This window comes from Toxorhynchites rutilus, chromosome 2 (genome assembly GCF_029784135.1).
Source record: "Toxorhynchites rutilus septentrionalis strain SRP chromosome 2, ASM2978413v1, whole genome shotgun sequence".
Lineage (NCBI taxonomy): Eukaryota > Metazoa > Arthropoda > Insecta > Diptera > Culicidae > Toxorhynchites > Toxorhynchites rutilus.
Genome location: NC_073745.1, coordinates 217,411,808 through 217,437,581, shown reverse-complemented (window position 1 = coordinate 217,437,581; position 25,774 = coordinate 217,411,808). Strand labels below are relative to the sequence as shown.

The 25,774-nt window shown below is 40.6% G+C and overlaps 2 protein-coding genes across 2 annotated transcripts; one reads left to right on the top strand and one right to left on the bottom strand.

Annotated features, from left to right (window-relative positions):
* Nucleotides 1-1,228: 1,228 nt before the first annotated feature.
* Nucleotides 1,229-3,975, bottom strand: LOC129769649 (esterase B1-like). Its single transcript, XM_055772033.1, has 7 exons — nt 3,275-3,975; nt 3,078-3,215; nt 2,872-3,022; nt 2,418-2,809; nt 2,015-2,359; nt 1,699-1,953; nt 1,229-1,642 (listed from the first exon to the last, which is right to left on the bottom strand). Exons 1-7 carry the CDS (start codon nt 3,413-3,415, stop codon nt 1,442-1,444), a joined length of 1,623 nt encoding a protein of 540 aa, XP_055628008.1. The 5' UTR covers nt 3,416-3,975; the 3' UTR covers nt 1,229-1,441.
* Nucleotides 3,599-24,261, top strand: LOC129769650 (esterase B1-like). The gene is made up of 4 exons (XM_055772034.1): nt 3,599-4,021; nt 22,520-22,657; nt 22,713-23,594; nt 23,652-24,261. Exons 1-4 carry the CDS (start codon nt 3,881-3,883, stop codon nt 24,108-24,110), a joined length of 1,620 nt encoding a protein of 539 aa, XP_055628009.1. The 5' UTR covers nt 3,599-3,880; the 3' UTR covers nt 24,111-24,261.
* Nucleotides 24,262-25,774: the final 1,513 nt, after the last annotated feature.

Genomic DNA, 25,774 nt, shown 5'->3' with positions numbered 1-25,774 from the left:
CGCTCCGCTGGGAAGAGAAATCCTGCGAGGGTGACTGTGACGGGGCGCGCGTTACGTTGGAGGGCGCTTCCTAATCGGTTCACGTCTCGACAGGTGAAAAATCCCGCGAGGGTGGCTGTGACGGGTTGCACGTCAAGTTGAAGGGCAATTCCTAATCGGTACACGTCTCGACGGGTAAGCGGAATCTGGCAAGAAGGATTGACAAATTGCTGGCAATGCCTCATGGTGGATTGTAAAGAAGAATACTGCGAGGAAGGCGTCACCAAATCGGTGTGTACCTCACGAGAGTAGCTGTGACGGAGTGCGCGTTATGTTGGAGCGCACTACCTAATCGGCGCTCCGCTGGGAAGAGAAATCTTGCGAGGGTGACTGTGACGGGGGGCGCGTCAAGTTGGAGGGCGCTTCCTAATCGGTGCACGTCTCGACAGGTGAGAAACCCCGCGAGGGTGACTGTGACGGGTTGCGCGTCAAGTTGGAGGGCAATTTCTAATTGGTACACGTCTCGACGGGTAAGTGGACGCCAGCGAAGAGGACGTAAGCGCAGCGAACTGAAAAGCGGATAGAGAGGAAAAAATATTGAGAAAAAGGGAAGGACAACGCTAGTCAGCGTTGAAAACTCGAAGAGTGCATGAGCACAGCCACCCCCTGAAGTTGTCGCCTAGATGTGGTCCCAGGGGGAATAAGGCAACGAGTAGAGGGCTTGGTTTTTGTGGGTGCGATCCCCACTCGACGTCTGGGTTAACCCTTCCCAGATAAGGCTGGTAGAGCGTTCCTCACCTCTATAAAAAAAAAACGCAAGCAATTGTCATACATGTATAACACCTCCACTTTTGATGTGTATGCCAGTTAGAGACGAATGAACTCTCTGAGTTTCAAGTCTCTTTAATTCAATACCGTTACCGTGTATTTCAGTTAGCATGTGTATGCCACCCAAAACAATATGGGATATATGATGCTGCATATACGCTAGTTATACTGTTTAATGTTTGCTGGGTTATTCGGAAATGAAAACATCGAGCGCATGTAAACTATGACTGTGAAAATCACACTTAAGGTAGCGCCATCAGTCGATAAGGATGAGTCCACAAACAAACGAATACTTGTAACCCAAATTTAAGCGACTACTATTTTCAAACTAACTTTGTATGAAATTTTAAGGGAAGCTATGAATGAGGATATGGAAATTTCTTATAGTTCAACAGTTTGATGGCAGGCGTTCGACACAAAGTTCTATTATGTTCCTTGATGTTCTTTCTAGTTCGTTATGCCAATATTTCAGTGTCCGAAATTTGACGTACACAGGTTTTACCTATTACTAAAAGTGTTTTCTAACACCAACCATTAATAAATTCCAATCCATTTATGACAGGAAAACGTTGTAAAATATAACACTAGGAAAATGCAGCAGCATTGAAAAATTGGTGAAGTTTTCTGCACAGGTTCAGTAAAGTTGACCAATAGCGTATAAAGAGTCCCAAAGTTCCATCCGTTGCCTTTCAGGTAAATCAATGAGCTCTAGTCCACCGTTAGAAATGCCGAGGCATTTATATGACCCAACATAGTTTGCCACCGGTTCCCACTCGTCAGTGACTCCTCCATTAGGATTTCCGTTATTACTTGCGAAAGTGGTGAATAAATCAACCTGTTAATTAACATTTTTTCATCAGTGTTATTTGAAAGAGAGTAAAGTTTTCTTACCATGTTCATCATGGCGCGATGCTCAAATGTATCCTGTGCGGGAGCATCACTGAATGAATTCTTGAAAACATACGACAAATCATCGGCATGTGCTGTTCCGCGAACATTCTTGTCACAAAAATAGATTCTGTAGTGATTATAGGTTTCCGAATCAACCGAAAAGTGGTAAACGTACGTGTGGCCCGACTTCCCGGAATTGATTCTGGAATAAATCGTACGATGCAATCCATGCCAAATGAGCTTGTCGGACATTAGCTGGTGGAAATAAATGCATACTTGTACGAAAAAAAAGGATGTAATAATAATATTATCATACCGTTAGATATCCGTTACGGTTTTCATACGACGGCTCAACGTCTCCATAATAGAACTTCTTGAGTCTTATTCCACGCTCCTTGCAACTTGGCAAGCTTCTTACAGGGTCCAATTCTAACGGAACTAAATGTTCAAAATCCCTGAGATTGCTCATCATTGATGGATTTTCTTTAATTTCATCCATAAAGAAAAGTCCCTCGTCAGAGGTTCCACCAATCAGAATGTTAATGTTGTTACCCCAAGCTCCCCGACACATTTGTAATGGGTCAACCGGAATTAAACAGTTGGCCTTTGCATATGGTTCAATCACAGGTCCGAAGGGGAAAAGTATTCTGTTTGCAATCTCCTAAAAGTCGAAAAAACGGTTCAAAGATTCGCTTCTGAATATTTGTAGATGATTTTACCTCATCCGTGAAAATTGTTGCCTGTTTCATAGCGATATCTTCCGCCTTAGCTGTTATCAGTACATCCAACGCCCCTCTTTCACCTCCATGTCCATCCCACCCAAGTGCTTTGGCAAGTCTTTCGCTGAATTTGTGACGCGGTACGATTGACCAATGACTCAAAACACTCCCTGACATGATGATTGCACGTTGGAATAGTCCTTCTGACAGCTTGGATATCATGTGGTATTGAACGGAACATCCACCGGCACTTTCTCCGAACAATGTGATATTTTTCGGATCCCCACCGAATTTATCGATGTTATCAACAACCCAACGGATGGCGAGATTTTGGTCCTTCAGACCCGCGTTTCCGGGAAGTTCTAGCTCGGGACAATCGAATGAGATGAAACCTGCCGAATGGATTCGTTATTGACTGAATGTAATAAAAACCAATAAAAAAAAACAGTATTACCGAATGCACCAACTCTATAATTGAATGTTACTAGCACCACATTTCGTTGGATCAAATAATCGGGACCATATACATCTGTTCCGCTCGATCCACGCATGAATGCTCCCCCATGGATATACAGCATCACCGGCGCCAGATTATCATTTCCCAGCTACAAACGCTACAATGTAGTTTACAACAAAAAATTTAATATCTTCATAACCAACATTTTTGGTGTACACATTAATATGCAAACAATCCTCGCTTCCGATAACATCTTTCAGTAATTTGCTTATCTGGTAACATTCAGCTCCTTGCACCGTGCAATCTAATGGTTCTGTCCATGGGTTAGGAGGTTGAGCATCCTGCAATTTGATATATTAGAACATTAGCGAACACAATTTGATACCAACAAGCACTCAACCCTGAATCTTAGCATTCCGATTGGAGGTTTAGCGTAGGGAATGCGTTGAAAGCTGTGATAATCCACGCCGGTGGCTGCCTTTTTCCTAATTCCCTTAATGGGACCATAGTTGGTCACGATTACTGGATTTAGAATATTCATATTTCGCTCACCGCCAAAGACTGAATTGTTTCCGCCGGCAAATAATTTGCGAATGACCAGATATGAAAAAAAAAAGTATCACCCCATATGATGTCTAGTACAATTCGCTGATAAAAAAAACTGTCTCTCTTTCCATTTCATTGAGAGTCATTCCGGCGCAGCTTATTGGACACATTGGCAAATTGAATCACAAATAAAAATAATGTGAAACGAGCTGCGTTGGTGCATGCTGTACACATCTTCTGCGTAGAGAGAGTGAATTTTGTTTATCAGGAATCCAAATGATTTCGGCATAATTTGCGGTGATACGCGAAATTTTTTCTATGTTTAAATTAACCGTAAACCGGCATCAAACCAAAACATTCATCAAAAAAGGTCAGAAATAAGAGTGCAGCGAGCCGAAATAGACGTTCTTAGTTAGCTTAGTTTGAGAGAAGGAATACATCGGACCACACCCGGCTAACGATGAGTATAAGAAGTTTCATCATTGATACCAAGTATGGACCGGTGCGGGGTACGACGAAGCAGTCCTTGTTGGGACAGCAATACATCAGCTTCCAAGGGATTCCCTACGCCCGGCCACCGATCGGGAAACTCAGGTTCAAGGTTAGTTTAGGATAGTTTAAAACGCACGAATTGTGAATATTTGCAGGGAAGTGACATTTCAATTTATGTTTGCTTACAGTCAATCGCAAAATTAAGTATACACCCCGTGTTGTTTTTTTTTATTTTTGAGTTTTTCAGGGTCGAAAAGTAAATAATTAAAAGCGACTCATATTCATCGTAAAATTGATCCTTTTCACTCTCATGTATTGATAAGAAAAAATGAAATGGTCACATTTCTACTTCATGTTTGAAAAACAAACAAAAAAAACTTCAATTCAGACGTTGCAAAATTGAGTGTACAATTCAAGTTTTTCTTAAAAAGAAAATTGAAATCAGTTCAAAAATGTTAACAGATAACAAAAATCAATCTCCTAGTATTTGGTATGGCCCCTTTTGGCGTCCAGCACTGTTTGCAAGCGACGAGGCGAGATTTTTGGTCACTGTAAACGGAATGCTCTCCCAGATCTCCTTAATCATCGTTTCGAGTTCTTCTTTGTACCCTGGATTTTTATTACTCAGACATTTATTGATTTCCCGCCATAGATGCTCAATAGTGTATCAAGTGATTGCGGAGGTGTTTTGAGTTGGTTGGGACATTATAGAGTAGGCACTCCCGCACGATGAGATCAGTTTGCTTCGGGTCGTTATCCTGTTGAAAGTAGTAACCACGAAAGAGACCCAATTTCTGCACGGGACACTGAAGGTTACGTTTCAGGATGTTCATTGAAGCCATCTTGTCCATCGCCAAATCGATAAACTCCATGGTTCTAGTTCCAGAAGCCGCCATCGTATCATACATCATCTGACTGACGCCGCCGTGTTTTACTGCGGGTACCAAATGACGAATCTGGGGCACCGATCCTGGTTTCCTTCACACCATCTGTCCTCCATCCGATTCAAAAAGATTGATTTTCATCTCATTCGTATGAAGGACCTTGTTCCACAACTCCTTAGGTCTGTTAACACATGCTTTAGCAAACTGTAGTTGCTTTTGGCATAGGACTACGCCTTACATTAAGAGTGCCAAATCAGAAAACAGGTCACGTTTTATGAAATAAAGTTAACGTTAATAACTTTTTTTGCTGCGAACGGATTTTAACGATTTGCACACCAATCGAATCGGAAATTTTCTATGATTTATTTGATTTGCTATATATAACAATCCCATAGTATGTATATGGTTTAAATTGATGAAAATTAGGAGCATTCCCTCATACGTTTGTTCTGTCCATTTGTGTGCTCTCCCGAACAGAGCTGTCAATAACGAGTAACTTATGCAGCCACTAGAATAGAAACAACGAAGGAGGATAGCGAATAGAGAATATTTGCGAAGTAAACTCCATCCTTACATAGTAAATAAGCTGTCGCTATCGTAGAAGTGTTGCATCTCCTCTGAGGAAATTCTCAGAATATTTCTGTGCCCGAAACAACGAAGGTCGCTTATTTTGCTCGTTTTGTGTTTTATGTTTCCCCTCGAGCTGTAACGCTATTTCACTTGAAGTGCATCTGGCATTTCAATTAACACAATAATTCGAGCCATGGCAAAGCTGACGAAAAAAGAGAAGAGTGCAAATGACTACAGATCGCTTCTAGCCATCAGTGTTTGGCTTTGTGTGTTGCTTGTTTTCGTTGCGCGAAACTTAGAACTTATTCATTCCCTGTACATGTGTGAACAGCACACCTTCGATACTTTCAGTTGCCATTCGTATTTGCTCTTGTGCACATTGGCTCTGTTCTAATGCAACAAGTTCCTAGCTTTGTTGACGGTTTTGACCGAGAGTCGAGAAACGATTTTTCATAAACGGTAATTCTCGCGATGTTTCATTTTTATCGCTGCAACTAATTGCGACATATGACCAATTAGTGTATTGTTCTCGCTAAGGCAAGAAAGAATCGTTGCTTCTCGAAATGATTCTACAAAATCACGCAAGCCATTAAACCTTTTCTGGGTCCCCGGAACTTTCTACTAAAGAGTTATTTATGAAATTTCGTCGTATTCGCAAATAATATCCGAAATTATACACCAACAAATTTAAAAAAAAGAAAAGATTGCGTAATCCGAAGTCCTAAGCGGTCGGGTCTCGGATACAACTCCTAGATTTTTTTCATATTCACCTTTGAGATGAAAGGTGAATATGAATCACGGCCAACACGAACTCTCAGATAGTTCCTGTATGCTACTCTCCGGACAGTGTATGTGCTGACAGGTCTTCCAACAATGCCGGCTACTTCAGTGGTCAATTGAGGAATGTTTGTTCTAGGGTTCTTTCGCAATGTTCGCACCATCGTTCATCATCAGAAGATAGAATCCGTTTGCGTTACTCCGGCAGATTTTCCATTTTTCTTTCGTACGAGGGTCGTTCAAAAAATAAGTTTCAGTGCCTCAGAAATCGCGGAAAAATAAAGTTAAGACAAAAAACAGGGTGATTTTCGTAACCTACGTTTTATTTTTTATTTTTCTACATAATCACCGTAACGTTCGAGACATTTTTATAGCGTGGCACGAGTTTTTCTATTCCGAGCGCGAAGTGCGTAGCGTCCAACTTTTTGAAGTACGATTTAACGGCGTCACGAATTCCGCCGAACGCCTGGTTCATCTTACGAAACTTTTTCAAGTATAGCTGCTATTTCCTGCAATATCTTTCCACGACATTCATACTTATTATCATTGTACGTGTAACAATATCTAATTTCTTTCCTATCACATGCCATTTTGATAAAAAACATTTTCAAACTTCAATTGAAAACAAAAACCAACACTGCCAAGCAGTGGTTAAGTGGTGACACCAATCACTGACGAAGGCTAATTTGTTCGGAGAAATTTAAGGTGAACACTCAATTTTGCGATGCCTTGAATAGAGATTGTTTCAAATTTTTAGGAATAAACACTTAGCAGAAAATATTTTGCGGAATTTTATTGCACGTATAGTTAGCTAATTGTGTGAGTAATTAATATGCATCAAAAGAATCAATGTATTCAAAATATTGTATACCAAATAAATGGAAAGTATCGTCAAGTAACATTTGTACACTCAATTTTTCGATTGACTGTATATCGGTTCGTTTTCTCTCCAATTTAAGCCTCAAGGTCATTTGTTGCTCTGAATATGCGAGTTATCATTTCAAATCGTAGCATTCGTAAAGCACGAACAGTGAAATAGACTGAAAACGATATAGAGTCAATCCACGTCGAAATGGGCGGAAACTGGACAATTCTAACTCATTTTTTGATGTAGGACTACGTTTTTCATCAAGAGCGCCAAATCAGAAAACCGGGCACGTTTTTATGAAATAAAGTTAACGTCGTAGGCTGACCAAATAGCTCAGATATGAAAACGAGATACGTAAGCCAAAAAACTATCTTTTGGTATTTTTCGAAAAATTGTATTGAGTGAATAAAGCCGATAATAAACATAATCACACATTCTTAGATGTACCTGTTTTGTTCTCCACAACAAAAACAAACCGGTCATAATCTCATGAAATAAAATTAACTTTAATAACTACTATTCTCGTTACGCATAAATTTCAATGATCTCACACCAATAGAATCTGTAGTTTTCTAAGATTTGTTTGATGTATATATTGTGATTCTCTAATCCGTAAAGATTTTAAATTAACGAAATTGTAAGGTACATTCTTTTCTTTATGTTGAGAGGTTTTACACGATACGGGAGGTGGCGGTAAAACGGACATGTTAAGAAAAACTTCAAATATATCTTTGGAAACTCATATTTCCCAAAACATTGATACAGTTTCTTGCAATTCAATATACTGTTTTTCTACCTAACTGGCTAAATATTTTATGAAAAAGTGTTTTTCAATGTTTTTTACTAAAATTAAAACAGACCGAAAAGTACAACATTTTTTTCGATGCGGATAATATGGACATAGAGTGGGGGTAATATGGACAGGTTTGTAATATATGAAGCGTAGAGGTTTATGGATCGCATGAGGAATAATTTTATTCAACCAAGGTCTGAATTTATCACGAATGTCTGTTAAATGATGAAAAAGCCGAATTAATCCACCTAGAAGTGATATTGTGCTTTTCAGCAGTATAAACAGGCAGACCGTCAACTATTTTGCTTTTGGTTCCAGTCAGCTTCTAAACAGTTCACATTTGGAGATTTGATTTCCGTTTATAGACGCAGGGCATTCCTTAGGAATAGATTAAACAGACTTCTTTTCACAGTCTATTTCACTTCCAATGGCAACTGTCCGTTTTACCCCACCAGTACAATTATTTCAATAATTTAAATTTTCCACTCAAAAATGAATTTACTTTTCCGTACATACCTAATATCGCTTCTCTGTTAGCTCACAAACCGAAATATAACCATCAGCGAATTGAATTTTGATAAACCACTCAAAATGCTTAATGTCCAATCAGCTAAAATTACATCCACACGCGGAATCATGTAAGATTTCCGGTTTCTATTTCCGTTTTCCACTTTTGATCAATATTCATTGCCATAGGGTGGTTTAAATATTATAGAATAGCATGTAGGAGGTGTTCTCATTGACATAAATCTGAAATTCAAATTGTAACTATACAAATCAACCATATGTTTATATTACCCCCACTGTCCGTCTTACCCGCGGTTCTCCTACATAAAAAGAATGGAAGAAAAAGTGAACAGTAGTGTAATTTTGTTTGATAGGTGAATTCTGGCATTGTTTTCGGGTTAAAAGCCAAACGTCAGCCTGCAGCGTATTTCAAATCGGATGCTTTTAGCAACCGATTCTCGCATGTGTTTTATTGGAAATCTCGTCGAGAGGGGTCTAAGTGCTTTTGATGGTGCTCTGCGCTTCAAACGTACTTCGTGTTAAGCTGAATGGATGCACACTTTTAACGTCTCGGAGTTGGAAAAAAAATTTTCGAAGCTTCAGGCGCAACAAGATATTGCCACATGGAAAATGAAAAACGCAGAGAATTCTGTGCATTGTGTTTCTGTGTTTCCGGGGTAAAGTGGCTTCAAAGTCCAGCATGTTTTCAAGCCAGATATAACAAAGCTGTATTCTTCGGCGAAAACTGAAAATCAAAGTTTGTCCCGCAATGCTTGTTCTCGCTGGCAATAATTTTGTAGTCTTACGTTAACAGTTTGAGTTTTGGACCATGTCACCCTTCTCATTTTTTTAGCCTTGTGGCAACTATTTAAAATCACAATTTTCATTTTTTTCCAATTCAATTTAGATGACCAATTTCAATTAGGATAAATTTTTAAAAGGGCGTATCCAATACAATTGTCCATTTCTGACGAAAAAACTCATTTCTCGAAATTGTTGAGAAATCAATTAACTATTTAGGAAAAATAACATTTTCAATACATCGTTACAATTGAGTTTAATATCAAAAAAATTGATAGTTCAAAACATGGCCCCATGTTATTTTCCAACAACTTTGCCGTAGGGTAACACGGGGTGAGTTGGACATACGGGGTGATTTGGACCACCCCTTTATCTCAAAAAGTACGGCTCAACTTGGATTTTTTATAATGTCATCTCCTTCTATTGTTAAACCGTATGTACCTAACGTAAAAAAAGCTTTGGTAAAATTCGACAGGTGGAAGGAAACGGTAGCATGAACACAACAAGCACTTTGATTGTCAAAAAATGTGAGTTTTCCGATCGTGGTTTTAAGGTTTTTCCAGCTGATTAAACAAACTTTTCGTGTAAAGGGCGAACACGAAATTATTGCGACACATTCAACAGGGTATAACTTTTTTACCATTGGGTAAAAATCAACCAAATTTTGCACACTTTCTCATTGATGTGTATTGTCTACATACTGTCAAACTCGAAGTCGTGTTTTTCGATTCAATGAAAATGGAGGTGAACCAACGCGAGTCGAGAGAACAAATTCTTTCCAAACACCTGGAATTTCCTGACCTGTCGCACCGGCAGTTGGGAAAAATGTTGAACATTCACCATTCAACAGTCTCCAGTGTGTTGAAGCGGTTCCAGGAGCAGTTGACGTTGGACCACGGCAAATGAGCTGGAAGAAAACCGGGACCGGAGAACAAAAAGACGGAGGGAAATGTGAAGCGGATGATTAAAGCAAATCCCAACGTCTCAAGCCGTAATTTGGCTAAAAAGATCGGCATGTCGCAGAGCTACGTCCGGAATGCAAAGAAGAGAGCTGGACTACATACATACAAGGTACAGAACTTCCCAAACCGCGATGAGCGGCAACAATCGACGGCTAAAACTCGGGCACGGAAACTCTACGAGAAGATGCTGTCAAAATATGGCTGCTGTGTGATGGACGACGAAACGTATATAAAAGTCGATTTTAAGCAAATTCCGGGGTTGGAGTTTTTCACCGGCAAAAGCAAGATCGATGTGGACGACAAATTTAAGAAGAAGAAAATGTCGAAGTTCGCCTCCAAATATCTCGTTTGGCAGGCCATCTGCTCTTGCGGACTGAGGAGTGAGCCTTTCGTGACAAAGGGCACAGTAAATGGCAGATCTACAAATCTGAGTGCCTAGAGAAGCGCCTTTTGCCGTTCTTGCAGCAGCACGACGAAGCTTCGCTATTTTGGCCAGATTTGGCATCATGCCACTATTCTAAAAGTATACCACTCCATATGAGGCCAATTCTGTCCATTTTGTTCCAAAGGACATGAACCCGCCAAACTGTCCGGAGCTGCGCCCGGTGGAGCAGTACTGGGCAATAATGAAGCGGGAACTTCGAAAGAACCAAAAAGACAGTCAAAGACCAGAAGGACATGTTAAGAAAATGGGAAAAAAAACTGAAAAACTGGTACTGGATGGCACTGTATAGACTTTGATGGAGGGCATCAAGCAAAAATGCGTTCAATTTTACACTCAAGGCTCCATCGATTAACTTTTCTTTTGATTTTTGAAGTAAATATATGTATAAAACTACCCTAAAATTTTGGTTTGATTCTAAACATTATAAGAAAATTGGCATGACATTTTCAGTGTCGCAATAATTTCGTGTTCGCCCTTTATTATACAGTAAAGTTCTTTTCGTCTACAGAAGAGGAACAATTTGATGCAGCAAAACTGTCAGCTTGATAACAATAAATGGAATTATTTGCTTTTTAATTGTTGCATGTTGTGTGGGGTGACATGGACACGTTTTTGTGGGGTGAATTGGTCCTACAGGTTCGAGGCTTTTCTTTGGTCTTATTGATTCCAGATGCCATTGAATTATAAAAAAAGGATAGGCAGACAACGTTGGAAGAAGGGAGAGCTTGAAAGAGCAACGCAGGCCATCAAGAACGGTTTTTTTTTTTGACCAAACATCGAAAGTGTTTGAAAATGATCAAAAAACAGCGAAAAGATCCATGCAGAATTCGAGATGGTCTCAATCCAATTTTTCTGGTCTATAATCTTCCAAGACACCTGGTATTGATCCTAGAACATTGTTACTGATTGTAACATTATCCAAAAATAGTTTACATAAACATAAGTATGTTTTTTTCGATGAAACACCACTGAACCAAATCACCCCACAGACGGTCCAAATCACCCCGCATCAAATTTTAATGTCCAAAAATCATCTCTTTTATTATATGACTAGCTGACCCGGCTTAATGTGCACCCGTGGTCGAGTGGTTAGCGTCCCACACTATCATGCCGGGTGTTCGGGTTCGATTCCCGTTCTGGTTGGGGGATTTTTCGTCAAAGAAAATTCTTCCGGCTTGCACTGTGGTCACGCGTATTCTAGAGCTTGCCGCTTTAGAGTACATTCAAGGCGTGTTATTCGGCATAGAAATCTCAACCAAGAATTAATGAACGACGCTAGTTAATGAATACGTTGAGACGGCAAAAGTTCCACAGGGAACGTTAACGCCATTCAAGAAGAAGAAGAAGCTGACCCGGCAAACTTCATCCCGCCCAAAATTTGTTTTTTGTTATCAATATCTTCAAACATTCATGTTTTCTTACTAAGAGCAAGTTCATGAGTCCAATACCTGAACTGTTCATTGATTGATCTTCTAATCGACCCCGTTGAATTTACCTTTTACTAAAAAACTCCTAGTACTTCTACTAAAACTCATCATTATAATATCAGATTATTTTCAGACACAATTCTCGTTCAATATTTTTCAACCATTTGCAAATAACATGTTTCTCCGTTACATGAAATAAATGTTTGATGCAGAAAATATGATAGAACGAAGACAGGCGCCTTCCCTCTTCTCCCCTTAGAGAGGGAGGAGGAGTGTCTATTCACCCTAGAAATGTTTCGTGCCCCTTAAAATCTTCACATGCTAAATTTGGCTCCATTTGCTTGATTAGCTTTCAAGTTATGCAGAAATTTGTTTTCATTTGTATGACAGCCCACCCTAAGAGAGGGGGAGGAGTGTCGAACCACCATAGAAATATTTATTGCATCCTCAAACATCCACATGCCAAATTTTGTTTCGTTTGCTTGATTATTTCTCGAGTTATACAGAAATTTTTGTTTCATTTGTATGGCAGCCTCCCCTAAGAGAGGAGGGAGGAGTGTCGAACCACCATAGAAACATTTATTGCGCCCTAAAACCTCCATATACCTCATTTGGTTTCGTTTGCTTGATTAATTCTCGATTAATGCAGAAATTTGGGTTTCATTTCTATGGCAGCCCCCCCTAAGAGAGGGGGAGGAGTATCTAACCACCATAGAATCATTTATTGCACCCTAAAACCTTCACATGCCAAATTTGGTTTCGTTTGCTTGATTAATTCTCGAGTAATGCAGAAATTTGTGTTTCATTTGTATGGCAGCCTCCCTAAGAGAGGGGGAGGATTATCTAACCACCATAGAATCATTGATTGCACCCTAAAACTTCCACATGCCACCCTTAGAGAGGGGGTGGAGTGTCTAGCCACCATAAAAACATTTATTGCATCCTAATAATAATGCCAAATTTAATTTCATTTGTTTGATTAATTCTCGAGTAATGTAGAATTTGTGTTTCATTTGTATGGCAGCCCCCCTTAGAGAAGGGGGAGGTGTATCTAACCACCATAGAATCATTCATTGCACCCTAAAACCTCCACATGCCTTATTTGGTTGCATTTGCTTGATAAAATATCGAGTAATGTAGAAATTCGTGTTTCACCTTGTTGCACCTTCCGATTTGCAACTGGTAGGGATTCTTTGTTTCATATTTTTATCTCAAAAATTATTAGGCTGTCAAAAAAGTCCTGCGGTATTTCCGCGAGGTGTCGTTGTAAACGCGTAGTTCTAGTTGTATTCATTGTATCGAGTCATACTATAGCTTGTTGGAAAGGTATTTTCGCGCGCTATAATATAGTCCTTGACAGTTTTGTTTGGTTAAGTTGTTCGTGAGTTATAGTGTCGCAAATATGGAGCAAAATAAAGGGAAAATCCGACATATTTTACAGTACTACTATGACAAAGGCAAAAATGCATCTCAAGCTGCCAATAAAATTTGTGCAGTTTATGGACCCGATACAGTTTCCATTTCCACCGCACAACGATGGTTTCAACGTTTTCGTTCTGGTTTAGAGGTCGTCGAAGATGCGCCACGCTCCGGAAGGCCTGTCGTCGAAAATTGCGACAAAATCGCTGAATTAGCCGAGAAAGACCGGCATAGTAGCAGCCGTAGCACCGGCCAAGAGCTGGGGATAAGTCATCAAACCGTTATTAACCATTTGAAGAAGCTTGGATTCACAAAGAAGCTCGATGTATGGGTGCCACACACGTTGACGCAAAAAAACATCTTTGACCGTATCGACGCATGTGAATCGCTGCTGAATCGCAACAAAATCGACCCGTTTCTGAAGCGGATGGTGACTGGCGATGAAAAGTGGGTCACTTACGACAACGTGAAGCGCAAATGGTCGTGGTCGAAGCCCGCTGAAGCGGCTCAGACGGTGACCAAGCCCTCATTAACGGCCAGGAATGTTCTGCTGTGTGTTTGGTGGGATTGTCAAGGAATAATGGCCAAACGCTCAATTCGGACCTGTACTGCCAACAACTGGACCGCTTGAAGGTAGCACTCATGAAGAAGAGGCCATCTTTGATAAACAGAGACCGCATTGTCTTCCATCAGGACAACGCCAGGCCACACACTTCTTTGGTGACGCGCCAGAAGCTCCGGGAGCTCGGATGGGAGGTTCTTTTGCATCCGCCGTATAGTCCGGACCTTGCACCAAGTGACTACCACCTGTTTTTGTCCATGGCGAACGAGCTAGGTAGTCAGAAGTTAGCCACAAAAGAGGCCTGTGAAAATTGGCTATCCGAGTTTTTTGCCAATAATGAAGCGAGCTTCTATAACAGGGGTATTATGAAGTTGGCATCTCGTTGGGAACAAGTCATCGAACAAAACGGCGCATATTTGACTTAAAACAGATGATTGTAACTAATTTTATGAACAAATGAAAATTCAAAAAAAAAATACCGCAGGACTTTTTTGACAGCCTAATATGATTCCTTCAACTATTGTCGACTTATCGAACAAAATATGCTCATCTATTTGAACAGGATTTTTGTACTAATGCTACTTTGAACATCTGACCATTTAGGAATGAACTTTTATACAATTCATACATTCTATTGTGTTTCTCCTAGACTAGCCTTCCATTATTCAATGTATTCCAACGCAGTATCAAAACTTTTTTCATATTTAAAAAAAATTACTGGAGTTTTAAGGACAGTTTGCCTTACTAGTCAAAAATACTTCTCTCCTATCACGTTGAAGAATTCTAATAAAATTATCAAAAAAAAGAGACCACTTCAGCGATATTGTCTCTTCAACGATAAGTATCTGGAAGGTCACTAACCGATCTCTGGTAAAAAGCAACCATAGTTTGAGGCACGCGGCTTAAATGATTCTCTTTATACTCAAAATACGGTACAGATTGATAAAAAGAAAGGACCATAGAAAATGGTCGGAAAAACGGTACTGTACCGTTAATAACGGTACGTTTGGTCAGACTAGTTAACGTTAATAACTATTTTTCAACGTTCAGTAGCGGCTGTCCAAAATTCTGAATTGCAAAATCCTGAATCATTGAAACATTTAGATTCCAGAATCCTAAAGCCAGTTGTATCTTGAGATTGGTTAAAGAAACCAAAAATTATATTATATCAAAATTCATTTATTGTGCTTTTCGTACAAAAATATCGAAAAAAATATTCCTTTACAGATTTAATTAATTTTCGTACCTTTTCTCGGATACCCTCCATCGTCTGGAGCATCCCGATTCACTTTGACACCCTTTTTCAATTTCCGCTTGACATTTGTCAAGCATTTGGGCATTTGCCCAATATTTTTCGATTGGGCGAAATTGGGAGGATTCAGATCGTTTCTCCAGGCACTCTTCCCGATACATTTTCGAGTCCATTGTCTTGTTTGTGACGAGAACCTTGGTTTTCTGTCCAAAGCTGCCAAATTACGAGATTTGCCAACGAGAACGAACCTAAATCTGCTTAAATCTGGCGTTCGGCGGCAGTCTTGTTAATGGTTACCATCGTATCACTAATTATGGAGACGTATGTGCTGTGTCATTAATGAACATCATAACATGAACAGTCAAAGTACCGTCGACCTAAAAATGTCTGTCATATGACATTTTTAGGTCGACGGTACTTTGACTGTTTGTTTCGGTTTTTTTCCGTCTTATTCATTAGCTGTTCATCGTCCCGTAATTAAACAACAGTGTTCACGGGGAACGCTCACCGCTTGAAACGTTCATTCAACACATTCGCACTTGATAGGGAATAGTTTGTCGGTTGCTTTGATCTGAACACTCCATCTAAATATCATCCATCGTGTATGGATGTGTGAGTGAGAAGGTGGATGTATATGTGCAGCTACGCTTGAATGCAGAATAGAGAGAGAAAAAGAATGCATACCACTGCATTTTTAATGTCAAATGACATTAAAACTACAGTCAAAGTAGCCGGAATTAAAAGATGGTTATGAGCACGAATGGTAGAATGGAAATAGCATATTTTCACCGCTCTTCTGGGTACGTTCGACAGAAAGAGAGAATATATAAACGTTCGGTTGATTGTCGTGTTTGCGGCTGTGCGTTTATTTCAGAGGTGATTGTTGGAACCGAGCAATGCTTTCTTGGTCACATTCACAATACATATTGAGCTGTGACTCTCGTGCAAGAGCAGTATGTGATGGTTGAGAGAAATATCGACCGTTTACAACACTGTTCGGCGGTCGACGATATTCGATAACACGCTACGATTCGATAACACGCTACGCATTTCGCGCTCGGAATAGAAAAACTCGTGCCACGCTATGAAAAATGCCTCAAACATTACGGCTATTATGTAGAAAAAACGGAAATAAAACGTCATTTGTGTTCCCAGTCTTCAAAAAAGGTTACGCCTGCCTATGCACCATCTCGAAGCTTTTCGAAATTATCATCTTGGATTTCATGTCTTATGTTTGCAACAATTACGTCGCTGAAGAACAACATGGATTCATGGCAAAACGATCAATTTCAACGAACCTCGTCCTTTACACATCATGTATTGCTCGTACTCAAGAATCGCGACAACAGATCGATGCAGTATATACTGATTTTTCAGCGGCTTCTGACAAAATCAACCACAAAATCGCAGTAGCTAAACTTGAACGACTGGAGTTCCACGGCCCCTTTCCCAGTTGGCTACGTTCATACCTCGTCGATCGTGAGATGTCGGTGAAAATAGACGACATTATATCCACTTGTTTTCGTGTGTCATCTGGCGTTCCACAAGGGAGTCATCTCGGTCCGTGTATTTTCCTGCTGTATCTCAATGACGTTAATTTACATTTGAGACATTTCAAACTATCCTATGCAGACGACTTTAAGCTGTTCCTTCCTGTGAAGTCTACTGAAGATGCAGAATTTCTACAACAGCAGCTAAATATTGCCGCGGAATGGTGCACAACCAATAGAATGGTTCTGAATCCTTTGAAATTTTCTGTTATTTTGTTTACACGCAAGAGATCTTCCATTATTTTTGAGTACAAGCTTCGTGGTGAAATTTGAAACCGTGTTAATGTTATCAAAGTCCTTGGGATCATGTTAGATTCCAAGTTAACCTTTCGAGATCACATCTCACACATTACCTCTACACCCAAACTAGCCTTGGCAAAAATCATTCCATCTTTGGCAGAAATGATGCCATTTCGTGTGGTGGAGGGTCAAATGCGCAAATAATGAACTGCTTAAAAAAACTTAAAAATGTTTTGTATGTAGCAGACATCTCTTTCTGTTTTCTTTTCTCATTTCATTTGGGATTGTGCAAAAAAAAATCCAAGCGACGTCAATGGGGATTGAACCAAGGCCGGATGGAATGCAAAGCTATTTCACACGACCACGCTATCCATATAGCTGCCAGTGCTGCTATATTAAAGCGTGATAATATTACACCTGATCATAAAATGAAGTTGGAAAGTGTTTTCTAAGAGGATAAAGAATGAATGAGAATATATATTTCTCTGACTGGGCCGTGTATTTGGCAAACTATACGAAAACCTTTCATATGCTTTCATTTAAATGTGTCTCGTGTTTCGCTCGCTCATATTGGCTCTAGCATATATATTATACAAATGATACACATGTATTGGAGAGTAGAACATTTTCTGTTATTTTTCAGCTCATTTAATGTTGTGGTAGCGCAGATTAAATAAAAAAGCACACCGTCCGTTACTTGCTAATTCCAACTGTATAATCTTTTTATTTCCAATCTTATGCATACATAAGGTGGTGCGAATAGAATTCTACTTGCATGTGTTAGTAAGACCACAAATATCTACTACAGACGTTCCACCACATCTCCCCTTCATATTAGCTAAAACCACTCACATCAATAATCTAGAACACAGTCTTCAAAACGACGTGGTTTTCTTATAACACGCTGTGGTCGGTTCCGCTCCGATACAGGTTCATCATTGTTCACCTCAGCTTGAAACGAATGATCACTCATGGAGCCGTCATGACATCTGTCCAATGATTCGCGTATGTCCTCACTTTGTTGAGTGCTCGTCTCGAACGGTATCGTCTGTTCAAATCGCGTTTCATCTTGGTTTCCCACAGATGTAGCTACTTTCTTCAAATGACTCGTATTTCTATCATATTGCTTGTGCGTTTTATCATTTTATACCGTTATTCGTGAACCATGTCTTGCCATAACCGTCGTCGTGTTTGGAGCAAACGTTGGAGTGAGCTTGTTACCAGGCAATACGTTTTTCACAATGACTTTATCACCGATTTCCAAATTTGACACCTTTGCCCGTCGACGTCGATCCTCTGATACCTTTCCATAATCTTTTAATTACTGATCTTTGTCCCTATAATCCGTTGTTGTTACTGAAATCCAAAGTTCATTCAGCGAAGGTAGTTTTGTCCGAATAGTCCTTCCCATCATTAATTCAGAGGGTGTTTTTCCCGTGGTACAATGAGGCGTAGAATAATACATTGTCATATATTCATTAAGATCCTTCTTCCAATCTCTACAGAGAGCTTGACTAAACTTCAGCCGTTTCATCAGTGACCTGTTTTGACGCTCCACAAACCCGTTCTCCTGAGGTCAATACGGAGTGGTTCGATTAAGCACAATTCCTCGACGATCGCAAAACTCTTCAAATTCGCGACTAACAAATTGTCGCCCATTATCCAGGGTTATTGTTTTCGGATAACCAAGCCTGACAAAGATTTTGTCCAAACGCTCCACTGTTTCTTGTGCGGTAATCCTCCTTAGAACCTCAACTTCCTTGTATCTACTAAAATAATCAATGATAACCAAAAGATAGTCACCGGAGGGTAGAGGTCCCAAAAAGTCTATGGCTACGTCTAACCACGGGGCTTCCGGTAGTTTCCGTCTCTGCATAGGCTCCGGGCGGTTGGGCTGGCTCACCAAATGACAGCCTTCGCAAGCATCTACAACTCGAGTTATCGCGTCATCCATTCCAGGCCACCAGCAAGTGTTCCTCAGCCGTTGTTGCATTTTGGTTTTACCAGGATGACCTTCATGCCCTAACTGCAACATACGTTTCCTCAAGTTCAGCGGTACTATCAATTTACTACCTCTTACAATCAATTCTCCTGCTTTTCTTAACTCTGTCCGAAAAGCATGATAGGGCTTTATTATATCAACGGTGTAGTTCCAAGTTCCTTGATTCAAACATTCCCTCAGTGCCGATAATTCCGGATCTAGTTTGGACGCTTCTTCTATTTCACAAATATCGATCGCCGCAAGTTCTGTGACATTCCTTTATATACCTCCGACTCCTCGTCGAACATCTGTTTACGAGTCTTCAATTTAGGGTCAAAATGGGCAAGGCCTCCAATACATGTCATTTGTTCAATGATGCGATCAGACGCCTTTTGCTCTTGTGCTCCCCAACAGAACACTACATTTGCTCCAGGAATGAAGGAGCCAACGTAGTTTACTAAACCGAGGAAACTCCTCATCTCTTCCCCGGTAGATGGTACTCTGAAACTTTGGACGGCTTCGATCTTACTCGGCGATGCTGTCATTCCATATTTGTTAAATCGGTGTCCCATGAAGTCAATTTCAGACAATCCGAACGCACATTTAGTTTGATTCAGTAAAAACCCACTTTGTTTCATTTTTTCTTAAACCTCTTTCAGAGCCTCATCATGTTCTGGTTCCGTTTCTTACGCTACAATAATGTCATCAATGAAGTTGATCGTATTGCTGCAACCTGCTAAAACATGTTCAAAGACCTTTTGAAACATCTCCGGCGCACATGAGATGCCAAAAACGAGACGAAAAATTTATATGGAAAAAGCCCTTTGTGAGTGATGAACGTAGTAAGCAGTTTACTCTCATTATCGAGTTCAAGTTGGTGAAAAGCATCTTTTATGTCCAGGCGGGAGAAACACTTAGCTCCGTTTAGCTTCCATCTAATGTCCTCGATTGTAGGCAGCGGATGTGTCTCCCGCAAAATCGCTTTGTTAACTTGTCGCATGTCGACACATAGACGAATATCTCCGATATCCTTCACTACCACGACCAATGGGGAAACCCATGAGCTCAACAACTTTCTCAATGATGTCTTTTGCTTCCAATTCTTTCAGCTTCTCCTCCACTCGATCGAGTGTTGCATATGGCAAACGGCGCAATCGCTGAGCAACGGGTTCCACAGATTTATCGACAGGAATGTAAATCTTTATATTCCGCACACAAGGAAATGGCCTGCTCACAGACACTTGATGAATACTCTCTTGCTGACTTGGTAATCCCAATATGAGCACGCCCAATTTCTTCGCGGTGATCTTTCCCAACAATCCCCCTTGCACAACATAAAACCTTGCTACTATAACTGTTTACGTTGATAAGTGATGACAATTTCCGCCTCAAACATGCCTGGTACCTTGAGACAGCCTGTCTGTGCATACGCTTTAAATTTCTTGTCTGGATGCCACATCAACCCAATAGTTTTTACACCATTCTGTAACATGCTGTTCCAAGTTTGGTCATCGATGATGTTGGCGTAAACACCGGAATCAATTTGGATCTCAATTAATATCCCGCCAACCTTTGCACACAAAACTTCCTCAGAATCGTTTTTTGATGAAACCATTTCCACTAACTCAGTGTTCAATTCATTGTTTTTTCATCCTCTATTGCATGTAACCGCTTTGGTATGCGATTATTGTAGAATTACTTCGACGGACCTGGATTCGTCCGGGAAGCCTGTGCAAATGTATTACTTCGATTGAAGCAAACAGCTCGAAAGTGTCCACGTTTATCGCAGTTAGAGCATGTTTTGTTCCATGCTGGACAAGGACCATCAGAAGCATGTGATCGTCCGCAAAAGCGACATGATGAGACAATACGTGAAACATTTTCTAAGTTCTTGACTGACTGCTGCAGAATACTTTGGCCACTGATTTGTTCACTGGTTGACCGTGTCGTTTCAAACGCGTTGACTTGCTGTATGACTTTCTCCACAGACAATTCCGCTTCTAATAAAAGTTTTTCTCGCAAATTTGCAGGAACAAATTGTAGTAATTTATCGATGACAGCTATACCCGAACTTTCCAATGAGGTGTTTCCGAAATTGCACTTGCCGGCATGCATTTGAGCGCGCATTAAAAAAATTTCCAGGCCCTCTTCGGGTTCCGGTTTCATTGCCCAGAATAAATAGCGTTCATGTGCCTCGTGACGCTGCGGGGCAAAGTAAGCATCCAACTTCTGGATAGCCACTGCATAAGAATCAATGTTGTTCTCCTCGTCTGTGGTAACATCTGCTCCGGGGATGTTAAAGAATATGTCTTGCAGTTCGAAGCCACCCTTTGCAAGCAATAAATCCTTTTTCTCATCAGCATCGATGACCTTCGAAGCTCGTAAGCAAATTTCAAAACCGCGCTTCCAACTGTACCATTTAGCGCGACGCTCTGCCAGCGGTACCGTGATGTGAGTAAACAACGGAAAATTCGAGAAACTGTTTTTATCCATTGTGTTTTACGCCTCTATAATGTAATACGAATATATAAGTATACATTCATCATCAGAATATGAAACCTAACCGCTCTCTGGTCCGGGTAGCTCTTCCTGCTCCAAGTCGCAAATCTTATCAACGCGTACCAACCGTTTTTTTGCGCGGCACCTCTTCCTGCTCCTAGTCGCAAATCCCTGCTTCAAGTGGCAAATCCCTGCTTCAAGTCGCAAATCTTGGGCTAACGCAAACCCTCTTTTTTCTGGAAGGATAGAATCCTACTTGCATGTGTTAGTAAGACCACAGATATCTACTACAGACGTTCCACCACAAATGTAATAAATCGGGATGCCATAACATGTGCTAAAAATTAACCTTGGGTGTAGTAGTAGAAATAGTAGTAGTTGTAGTAATAACAGTAAATTTATGTTGATTAGGGCAAACGTTAGGCCTGTTGACATTTGTAAAATAAAATAAAATAAATTAAAAACTTCTCATGCTAGTAGTTCGGATTTTCGCGATGCGCGAGTAAAATTTTGATGCGTTGGTCCTCTAGCTTCGAAGCCGTTTTGATACTTGGAGAGCGAATGACAAAATCGAAATGGAGACGTCGATGTGCACACAAACACCTACCAAATTCAACCCTTCCTCGGGATTTTATTTTAACCAATCAAAGATTGGCGTCAATTTAGTATCGAACAAATTTTGTTCGAACACCCTTTAGATTGCATGACATCGTTGTTTGATTTTTGGTATTGATGGTTCTGTTACAGACAGTATTGTTCCAAATTGGGAGACTATACTTCGAATATTTCCTATGTGTAGGGGTTCTAGCAGTTTCTGGATTAAAGTGAAGTAGAAATCCGATTATCCACGGACAAGGCCACCAATTCGGAATAATTTTTTCGCTATTTTTTCTTGAAAGTGTAAAAAATAACCCTCATTTTAAGTACTCAACATTTTTATTTCATTAACATGGTCATGAGATAGATCCGTTTTTTTGCATCCAGATTTTAAATGACATGCTTAAGAAACCTAAATTACTGAAGAAAGACTGAATTACTGAACAAAAAATTTCAACATTATTCTGTTGCAGGCTCCTATTGCTCCAGAAAAGTGGACAGAAGATTTGGACTGCAGTCAGCAATGTCTTCCGTGCTATCAATTCGATCGGCGTGCCAACGAAATCGTTGGAAGCGAAGATAGTCTCAGGATTAACGTTTTTACCAAAACTGTAGGTTCATTTAACCCACACTCAATTTTTAATGCAAATCATTCATTCTATGTAGATCAACACGAGCAATCTTCTTCCGGTGATGGTTTTTATTTACGGAGGCAGCTTCACAGAGGGAACAAGTGGAACAGAGTTATTCGGACCGGATTTTCTGCTACAGAAAGACATTGTGCTAGTGTCCTTCAACTATCGTGTTGGAGCGCTCGGATTCCTTAGCTGTCAGTCCCCCGACGATGAAGTCCCCGGGAACGCTGGATTGAAGGACCAACACATGGCTATCAAATGGGTTGTGGAAAACATTGCAGCGTTTGGAGGTGATCCACAGAAGATTACACTCTGTGGTCACAGTGCCGGTGCTTGTTCCGTGCAGTATCACATCATATCCGATGCCTCGAAGAATCTGTTCCAGCGAGCCATCATCATGTCCGGCAGTAGCTATAGTGATTGGGCTCTTTCCCCACAGCGCAATTGGACGGAGAAATTGGCAAAGGCCATTGGGTGGGACGGAGAGGGGAATGAATCTGTCGCGCTGAAGTTTTTGCAGACTGCTAAACCTGAGGATATCGTGAGCCACCAGGAAAAGTTACTGGAACCTCAGGATCGGCTGGAGGGGCTTTCCATAGCGTTTGGACCAACCATCGAACCGTACTACAACGATAGTTGTATTATTCCAAAGTGTCCATTAGAAATGGCACGCGATGCGTGGGGCAATAATATTGACGTTATGATTGGTGGAACTTCTGAAGAAGGATTGATTATATTACAAAAAGTTAAACTTCAACCAGAAATTATTCAAAATCCCAAACTATTTCTAGACTCTGTTCCAGTAAATTTGAAAATATCAACAGAACAAAGAGAAGAATTCGCCAACAAATTGAAACAACGGTACTATCCTGATAGTGAGCCGTCATACGAGAATAATGCTGGATATGTTAATGTAACATTAATACCGTAACGTTCAAACATTCAAATTTTTATGAATTCTCTCTTTCAGATGATGTCAGATAAAATATTCTGGCACGGCATGAATCGTACCATCTTGGCACGTGCAAACGAGAAATCTTCAGCTCGGACCTATGTATACCGCTTCGCGGTCGACTCGGATTTCTTCAATCATTATCGTATTAAATTTATCGATCCAAAGCTACGTGGTACGTCACATTGCGATGAGCTATCATATCTTTTTTCCAACTTCACCGAAGAAGTACCCGGAGAGGATACATTCGAGTATCGCGCCATGCAAACTCTCGTCGATGTGTTCACCTCGTTTGTCTTCAAAGGAGATCCGAACTGTGAACACACAGCAGGTGTTTCCTGGGAACCAGTCACACAAACAAAGCCGACGTTTAAATGCCTCAACATAACCAACGATGGTGTAGCCATGGTTGATTTCCCGGATGCAGGAAGAATGGACCTGTGGGATTCCTTCTATGTGAACGATTCATTATACTGATCTGGTGTTTCAATAGTCTACGATAAATGTTTTTTTATATATTCGAATAAATGTTATTCATTTTTGCAATGTATTTCGAATATAGTTGCATTGTGTCGGGTTTTCAATAAGAGCGCTACAAATGTTTTTTTTTAATAAAACAAAAACTGTGTTCATGTGAAAGTACATTTGATGACATTATGTATTGAACTCAATTTCTTTTGCATGGCCACCACGGGCACGCTTGCAGAAGTCCAAACGCTGAACCCAATTTTGGCCTCCTGCACAAATTACGTAACGCTAAAAATCCGCTTTCGATGATAATCCGGATCATTTTCAAGTTCAAGTTTTCAAGTTCTTGCGTCAATTTGGTTTGTAAGGATGTAGGCCAAGATCTTTTCGCAAAATTCGCCACAACGACGCCACAGAGATGCCTAACGCTTGAGAACGACGTGTGAGAGACTGATTTGGGTCTTCCTCAATTGATGCGCTAGCGGGAGCAATATTCTCGACACTATTTGTCTTGCAGGAAGGTGTAGTTTTCCTCCAGCCCCATTTTCAGCATGGATTCTTCCAGGTTCTCGCACAAAATGTCGATGTAACCATCGGCACTCACAATACCGTTGACCTGCCCTAAGCAAGAAACAGCCCCACACCATGATGCTTCCACCACCATGCTCTTCTTGTTAAACAGCTCGAACATGGACTCGTCCGACCAAATAACGCGCTTTCTGAACTCCAGCGGCTTGTTGACATGGTCCATAGCAAACTGAAGTCGTTTTTTCGTTGGTGTTGCTGAGCATCAGTCGCTTTTTGGCGAAGTAGCTCTTCAGGTCCCGTTCCACCAAGCGCCGTCGAATTGTGGAATTGGAAAGATTCAAATACAACCTTTTTTTCTGTATTATAGTGACTTTCAACGCATTTGGCTGGTCCATCACTTTTTACTTCCATTTTTGGAAGAACGTCGGGAGTGAGAATTGAACTCGCGATCTTTAGCGTGAGATGTATGGATGTTACCACTACGCCAGATCGCCTCCGCAATCCAACCTTTCTTCAATCGCACGAATGTTCGTTCGTGGGTTTTTCTTTACATCCCGAATGATTAGTGTGTCCGTTCTTGCATCAGTCTTACGTTTCGGTCCTCTTCCCAGACGATCGGCCACGCTGCAGAGCATCTAATGCTTTCGAATAACCAGATGGACTGCACCGTGACTTACCCCATACTTTCCAGCAATGTTTCGTTTAGACTTCTTGCGCTGGATGTCATGCACAACCAAGTTTCGGACATGTGTTGAGATTTGCTTTCCACCCATTTTTCGGAAGCTTCTTCAGCATCAAAAACACGTCACTACGCACGAAAAGTTGACAAAACAGCTACGAAAATTATGTTTGTGTCAGATGTAAACAACCACGGCTTACAGAGACAAGGCTAGTTCTTTAGCGAGTAAACATTTTTTTTTGATGACGTCATCCGAGTCGTCAGTGTAAACAGTCGCCAGTTGTATTTTGTTTTCCGACTTACGCGTAAATGTTCCTCAAATGAAAAATCGAAAATGGTTCAATGCGCTGTGAGCGGGTGTATAAATTATGAAAATGACATTATCGGGCCAAAAAAGAGATTCTTTCGCTTTCCGAAAAACCGAGAATTATGTTCTTTGTGGATAAATGTTTTATCAAATTATTCA

What these genes read in the sequence shown, in the direction of transcription:
- LOC129769650 (XM_055772034.1), top strand. Translation starts at nt 3,881, where the DNA reads ATGAGTATAAGAAGTTTCATCATTGATACCAAGTATGGACCGGTGCGG. An exon ending in TCGGGAAACTCAGGTTCAAG is followed by an intron (nt 4,022 to 22,519) that starts GTTAGTTTAGGA and finishes ATTCTGTTGCAG; the next exon opens with GCTCCTATTGCTCCAGAAAA. An exon ending in ATAATGCTGGATATGTTAAT is followed by an intron (nt 23,595 to 23,651) that starts GTAACATTAATA and finishes TCTCTCTTTCAG; the next exon opens with ATGATGTCAGATAAAATATT.
- LOC129769649 (XM_055772033.1), bottom strand. Translation starts at nt 3,415, where the DNA reads ATGAATATTCTAAATCCAGTAATCGTGACCAACTATGGTCCCATTAAG. An exon ending in TCGGAATGCTAAGATTCAGG is followed by an intron (nt 3,216 to 3,274) that starts GTTGAGTGCTTG and finishes ATCAAATTGCAG; the next exon opens with GATGCTCAACCTCCTAACCC. An exon ending in TTAATGTGTACACCAAAAAT is followed by an intron (nt 3,023 to 3,077) that starts GTTGGTTATGAA and finishes TAGCGTTTGTAG; the next exon opens with CTGGGAAATGATAATCTGGC.